Source organism: Arachis ipaensis, chromosome B04, assembly GCF_000816755.2.
Source record: "Arachis ipaensis cultivar K30076 chromosome B04, Araip1.1, whole genome shotgun sequence".
Taxonomy (NCBI): domain Eukaryota; kingdom Viridiplantae; phylum Streptophyta; class Magnoliopsida; order Fabales; family Fabaceae; genus Arachis; species Arachis ipaensis.
In genome coordinates, this window is record NC_029788.2 from 6,167,280 (window position 1) to 6,175,055 (window position 7,776).

Sequence of the window (7,776 nt, forward strand, 5' to 3'; positions counted from 1 at the left end):
ATGCTTGTAATGCTGCTATCTGATTTTATTGCAAGGATGTATCTAATTTGTGCCCAAGAGCACTGATATAGTTTTAAGAGTTTATCACTAAAGTGTAATAAATTTAAGTATCTAATGTAAGTAAAGTAAAAAATATATATCTATAATGTCAGTTGAAAAAAAAAACATATTTACTTTCTAAGTTCATTAAAAGATGTTTTTGAACAAAACATTTATCTAGATACATCAATCTTTTTTGTTCATAAAGGATATATTTATTTAATAAAAAAATATAGTAGCACAATTTGCCGATTCACCATAAATACTTGTATTTTTTTTTCCCTTCGGAATAAATAAATCATAATATAGATCCCACTAAGGCACTACGTACCCAATTTGATTCGAAAATCGACGGATAAAATCGGACTAATTTGAGTATGATTTTCATCATAAACTTACTAAAATCCAATCCGTTACATGTATGCCTTGTCCAAAATGAGTGTGTTTCTATGCCCCCTTATTCACAAGGAACATGACCTTTAAATAATTGAATGTTTCCTTCCCACTTGGCCCAATGGCCTATAGTATATTTGGTTTTGGATAGAGTCAAAAGAAAGCGCCAATGAAGACCCATTTGTACGGTGGATGAGGTACGGTGCGACCCTTTGCATGCACCCCAAGGTAACATGTCTTCCTAAATACCCTCCCACGATTGGTCCAATCTCATTTTAAAAGTGTGGCCACTAACGTGAACGCGACGCCTTCTCCGCACCATAAGTCAAATTTTGTATCCTTCTTTCTCCAATCAAAATCCACCACCCCCTAATTAAGTTGACCTTATTCTTAACTTAATTAATACAACTAATATTGGTACTAATCACTCCCTTAATTACTACTAAACTACAAGTACGTATCCCAAGAACACACGAAGCTGCTAAGAAACTCACTAGCCTTCTCCCTAGCTACCCTACCCTTAGCTAAGTCCACCTTTGGATTACTACTTCCTACCACTCAATTACGTGTCAATATCAAATAGCAGTGGCCGTATTAATTGACCTAATTATTAGAAAATTCCCAATTTTATTTGCAAACGCGCATTTTTCATTCGCTAGCTCAAGCTGTATCTGACCATCTTCTCCCCTTTTTTTTAAAAAAAAATTCCTTTCTTTTTTGTTGTTTAGGCAATCGGTCACATCTAAGTTGTTTTCCATATTTGTCACCAAGGATCAAGGCCGATATAAGAAAAGAGCTAGAGGAAGATGACACTAACGAAGCAAAATTAAATAAACTAATAAATAAAAGAAAGATAATACATATTCTTTTTTTTTTTTTCGTTTCGAGTCTTATATCTATTTACTCTGAATATTTTGAATATAATACAAAATTATTCAAAGTTGAAAGATAAAACAAAAGAATGAAGCTTTTTTTTTCCTTATCTCCCCAGCCCATGATGATACACCTAGCTAATCCGTCCCTAATACATGGACAAAAAAGTATATGAACATAAATTTATAACTTCATTTCCCCTTTCCCCATGTACATAAAAAGAGAAAATTATACAGTAATTAACAAAAAGAACCAAAGAACACAAAGGGATTTAGTTTAATTTAATTCCCCGAAAAGCTGCTAATTGTTGTCCTGTTGCTCATACTAGGATTGCTGCCGCTGTTGTTGTTGTTGTTACCGTCTCCAGTGCTGTTTGGTTGATTATTATTATTGTTACCTCCGATGATGGAGGAGATGGCGGCTGCGATAGCGGCAGTGAAGTTAGGATCGGTGGTGATGGCTGCGGTGACGGAATCAGCCAGGGATGGCGGCTGTTGTTGTGGTTGGTTGTGGTGCAAAGGTGGCCTTGAAGCTTGGATTCCCAATTGAGAAGAGGCAGCAACTTGTTGAGACAATTGAAGACCGGAGAATTTTGATTGATTATATAAGGCTTGATTCCCAAAGTTCTGGGGGTGGCCTTGGAAATTGGGTAGCTGGAACAAAGGGACAGCATTAAGAGGATGATGATGCCTGATTGGAGGAGTGGAAGTATTATTAGTATTATTTGATGATGATGGGTTTTGTGTGAGGTCCAATGTGACAGTTGGGAATGGTGCCGAAGCTGAGAGTGTTGCCATGCTTGAAGAAGTAGAAGAAGTAGAGCACGATGGAAAAATAGCTCTTGCTAGGAGGTTTGGGTTCATGATTCCATCTGCACTTGACATGGAACCTGACAGTAACATGGTGGCAGCTGCTGTGGTGGTTGATGCCATAGCCATGGCTGCCGGTGGTAGCGGATGGCTGTGTGTTCCTTCATATGTAGTTACCAAAATAGTTCTGTCCTCAGCACAACGTTGAACCTATATGGGGAAGATTATTGTTAATTACATTATGGGGAATAATGAACTCGTAATTAATGGATTGATTATGTTAATTAGGAACTGACTTGTTTGCGAACTGGGCAACCAACTGCCATAGTGCATCTGTAATAAGCTCGAGGACATGGATTTCCCTTTGCCATTTTTTGTCCATATTTTCTCCACTGGCATCCATCACTGATCTGAAATTATACAGAGATTAATTAAGTTGAGTCTGATAAGTTAGTTAATTGGTTGATCCATATGAAGAAGAGAGATAGAGAGAGAGATACCATGGGAGCTTCTGAGCGAGCACGGACTGAGACACGGGCTTTTCTCATGGTGGCTTCAGAAGAGGATTGGTCCATGGTGGGGTTGGGTTTTTGGAGCTTGTTGGGAGCGGGACCCCAAGCTTGTGATTGTGAATCTGGACTGTCTTCCCTCTCGTTCTTTCCATTGCTATTATTCCTGATTCCAACTTGGGCGTGAGGTGTGCTGGATCGTGTTCTTTCATCAGAAGAAGAATCTGATGCTTGATTATCGTTTCCTACATCAAGCAACTGTCTGGCTTCCCCTCCCACTACTACTTTTCCCTCAACAACCTCATCATCTACTTGTTCTTGTTGCTGTTGTTGCATTTCAAGCTCCACTTGCAACATCGCTAGCTGATCATCATCATAATCAAATATCATTCTCAATTCACAATTATCAATTATCTTGCTAATTACTAATTAGTAGCAACAGGTACGTACCTCAATTGCCTTGGCTTTCTTATCTTCACCATCTGATGATGATACTCCACCATCATCCACCGTAGATTCATCGCTTCCAGTGTTGGCAGTAAGCAGTTGCAAACCCGTCTGAGATCATATAATTAACACACAATTGTTATTACCACATAATTAATGATCTTAATTAAATGGGAAAAAACTATGTTAATTAATTAATTACATAAACTTTGGTGGAAGAAGGTATATCATCATGGTGGGGAATCTCCTGCTTGACGGATATGTTGGGCTTAACATGCTGCTGCTCTTGTGCCTTGTTCCTGTTATCGGAGAAGAAGTCAACAACCACCTTGCGGTTACTGTCATCGTTGTTATGATCATCGGCGGGGCGAGTAAGGTTGACGGGGAATCCCAACAGCGGAAACATCTTATGTGAAGAAGAAGAAGAAGCAGCAGCGGAAGAAGAATGAAAGAATGGGATGGTTGGAGAGGAACAAGTTTCAAGGGTGAGACCCCATCCCTTGTCCATATAATTATAATAAGAATAGAAAGACAGAGAGATATAGAATTGAAAGAGAAGGTTGAGTTGAGAGTTGAGATTAGAGAGAGAGAGATTTTTGTAAAGTGTGTGAAGTCTTTTCCCAGTGCTATGGGATGGGGTATATAAAAGAAAAGGGCAAGGGTTGGGGAGCGTAAACCAAGTGAGAAATTGAGAATTCTATTTCTATGGGATTTGATTCATCTTTTTCCCAATCCCAACATGTTGCGTCAGATGGTGCGTCACCGTGGAAAATGTCCGTATCCACCTACTCAAATTACAATTACGCCCACCGTTTTTCTCTATCATTACTGTATTACCCTATCCATGCAATTGTTAATTAGTATTTATTTATCATATACATAAAATAAAGTCTAGGGATTATAATGTATCTCGCTATATTTCCAAATATAAATCAATATTAGTAAATAAAATTAAGGTCAAATAATGTTTACTTGATAGATTAACTAACCCAATGCAGACACACACTTCTTCATTGAAACACCTAGCTATTTGTTTGGATTTTGCTAAATTTATTAGTAAGAAATAAAAACAGTATCGTAGCAGGGGTTATTGCATTTTGAGGCAATGAATTTCCGGTCAATGAGGGAAAGGAAATGAAATGATAAAAATGGGCACCCGACCATGACCACAATTTAGTTGGAATATACAGTATACAGTGCTTTTTTCCATTTTCTTTTTTATTTTCTGAACGAAAAGAAAAAGGGATGGAGAAGCATAGACGTGGGGGATGTTTCGTCTATGTTTCGTGAAGAAAGGGTTTGACTAACTTAACTCATTTCATAATGGAAGAAAGATATGCAGCTGCCACCGCCCCCGGTATCACACGCCCATATCCACGTGATCAAATGAACCCTTTCCCACCCTCCCCCGGCCCCTCTTAATTACCTTCCTCTCTTCACTTTAATTACCATCCATTTATATCTTACTCAGAAGTATAGATGCAGTTTAGATAATGATGTTTGTGTTATCTTTAGTAAAAATAATATTCTTTTGACTTATGCATAATTATTAGAGTGATCTTTTATAATTATTTAATAATACAAAAATTCAGCAAATGATGCATCATGTAACAGTGTGAATTACTACAAATAGTGTGTTTAATAGTCCTACAAAATATGATGGGCATATACAACTTTAATTTGTGCTTTTTTTTTTATATAATATTAAAGAGACACAAAATACAAAGTCAAGAAAAGAAGAGAGACTGAAGAGAAGAAAGCTAAAAAGAAAGACAAGTCAACGAATTTGACGGCCATGGGTGTGTGTGTCTTGTGAATGATCACGATCATGTGGGTGGTGCGTGGGATGACCGAAGACTGGGTGGCCAAGTAACTTAGTCTCTGCATGGGCCCCACTACTTTTCATCTATTCAATTTAGATCCACGCTTCTCCCGGGAACCTTGTTGACTTGACCCTTTATTTTGTGGGGCCCTTTCACCTGCTCACAGTTTCTTATTACTGCTATTTTCTCCTTTAAATCACTCCTTGCTTCCACATTATTCTTATGATCTCATGACATTACTAATTTATTATTAGGGAGATCAATATTTTTGGTTAATTTTAGTTAATATTTTAGATCAAATATTTTATTTTTTATACTATTAAGATTTGTAATTTTGAATTAAGAATTTATATTTAATATTTAAGATTTTAAATTGATCAAATATTTACTAAAACTAATAAATTTATGAGCATATACCCAAATAAGTTTCTAACAAATTTTACATTGGATGTTGGTCCTTAAAAAAAATTATTACGAGGAAAGCTAGGGGTTAGCAACTTTTGTGATTTATAGTCATTAAGTAGTCATCAATGATGATTTTAATGGTGTGAGATTTTATCTAATGACTAAGAATTACTCATTTTTCTTTTGCTGATTACATGCTGACCAAAATTTAATAAAGTTGTTGGTCTCTAGATTTTTTCTTTTATTATATAGATATTCTTAAATTTTACAAAAATAAGATATATAAGTTATTTTATTATATTTTTAAAAATTTATTTGTCTAAATAAAAATAATAAATTTGACTAAAAAAAATTATTTATTTTATTTTTGTAAAATTTAAAAATTTCAATGTAATAATATTTTTGGAAGACAAACGTCTCATACAAAATTCTTCGAGGACCTATTTAAATATATATAAAAAAATGATCTTATATATTAGACTAATAACTACATAAAATGAAATTTCTGTCACTATTTCAAAAGAACCAATAGTAAAGCATACTCGTAAATCTCTGATTATTATTCTATGACTTTCTAATATTATATAAATATTTTTGGTCAGAAAACTGGTCGCTGTCTTTGCCAACGGGTCTATGGGGTAATTTGTGAGAGTCTTCTGCCAACTACCACGGCCTCACAATGATGAATAATCATATGCCAATTTTTCGTTTGCCTTAGCTTCTTGACACAACAAATTAAAAAGGGTATATTCCTTTCAAAATTTTGCATATAAAATAAAAACATAGCAATTTGTTCAAGTAAGATTATTTGGATGGGGATCGGTAGCTACTACACTCAGCCAGCTCTTATATATGCGATTGCTCTATATGGATTTAGTTAACAACTATTTTTTAAGAATAAAAATTAAAATTGTTATCAGCAGAATATTTTAAATATTCGATTTTAATAAATACATAATAATTAAATTTAAAACTAAATTTTAAATATTTTTATAATCTTTTTTATTAATATGTATCCTAAAAATAGATATTAATTAATTTTTTATTTTATTTTTTATGGGAGTACATTTGTTTTTTTATTTACATTGTGATTATTAGTGGTTTTAGGGATTTTGGGATCAATCGTGTTAGAATCCCTTGCGTAATTTTGATCAATTAAGTTTTTTAAGAAATAAAATTCAAGCATAGTTAATTTTATGTAAATTTAATAATTAATAATTAATAATGACTAAATAATAATTTAATTAAATATCTAAGGAAAAGAGGATTGGCACCGGGTAAATAATGGACTTAACAGCGGTTCCAATTGGCGATTACATTGCTGAAAATTTCATATCACGTGAAATTTCTTCAACTATCGTCATAACCATCTATGGTATACAAGTTGATTAATTCATATATATACAACGTATTAATTATTATTTTCCTCCATCTAGATCTAATTCCTATCTAAATAAGTGTGTTTTTCGCTTAACCTAGTGATCAACTTACATTTGATGCGTTTTAGCTTTTGTTTTTTTTTTTAATACCCGGTGAAGTCTACGATGATGATCATTAGAGTGATTATAGTAGTTATATATAACTTTGACAATATTTTAAAATTAAGTATTGTTAAGGTTATATTTTTCTATTATATAATGGTATAAAATAATTTTACATGTATATCTAATTATATAATGTCACATCAATAAAAATAATTACTTTTTTATTGACGATGTGAATAGTCATAAAAAAAACAAATATAATTATACAACTGTGCAAAATGTTTTACACTATCAATACATCATTATTAGGGATCTTACACTTGCAAAATAATAAACAGAAATCAGAACAATAAACAGGAATTAGAATAATAAACACAAAAACATCAAAACGAAATTCAAAATCAAAATCATAAACAAAATTTTAAACATAGAATCATCAAAATAGAAATTAAAAAAAAATCTAAATCAAAATAGAATTAAAAAACCCTAAATTTAAACTAATAGTGAATTAAATATAAAAAACAATTAAATTTCTAATACGAACATCTAAGTTGTAAATTTTCTAATACATAATAAATTAAAATGAAATAAATTAGGGTTTAGGGTTTAACTATCCAAAACTAATTGGTGAGTTACTTGGAGACAGTGGCGATACAGATGACTTTTCTAGCGTGGTGGTAGCACGGACGAAGTAGCGACGACAATGATCAACCGATAGGGCTGCATTATGGTAATTTTTAAATAAATTAAAAAGATAGTAGGAATAAAGAGAAGGACAACATTCCTAGAGGGAGGAAGGAGGAAGCTCGGGCAACACAGAGAGCAGCGGTGACAACGATAGCAGCAGTGGTGGGAGCGACGAAACGGCGACGATAAAGCGATCAACGCGACACAATGAGTCTACGTAGTCTTTGAACGTTGTTGGTGGTGGCCGACGCTGGTGGAGGGTTGCGGGAGCTAGTTTGTGGAGGAGAGAGATAGAGAAAGGAGAAGG

The 7,776-nt window shown here is 33.9% G+C and overlaps 1 protein-coding gene across 1 annotated transcript; it reads right to left on the reverse strand.

The window, feature by feature from the left end:
• LOC107638640 (probable WRKY transcription factor 31) lies at positions 1,276-3,476 on the reverse strand (the record flags this gene model as incomplete). Its single annotated transcript, XM_016341995.2, is given in 5 exon segments — positions 1,276-2,324; positions 2,411-2,524; positions 2,615-2,986; positions 3,074-3,181; positions 3,273-3,476. Coding segments are annotated over 5 exon segments (1,536 nt in total), but the record flags the coding sequence as incomplete, so codon positions are not given.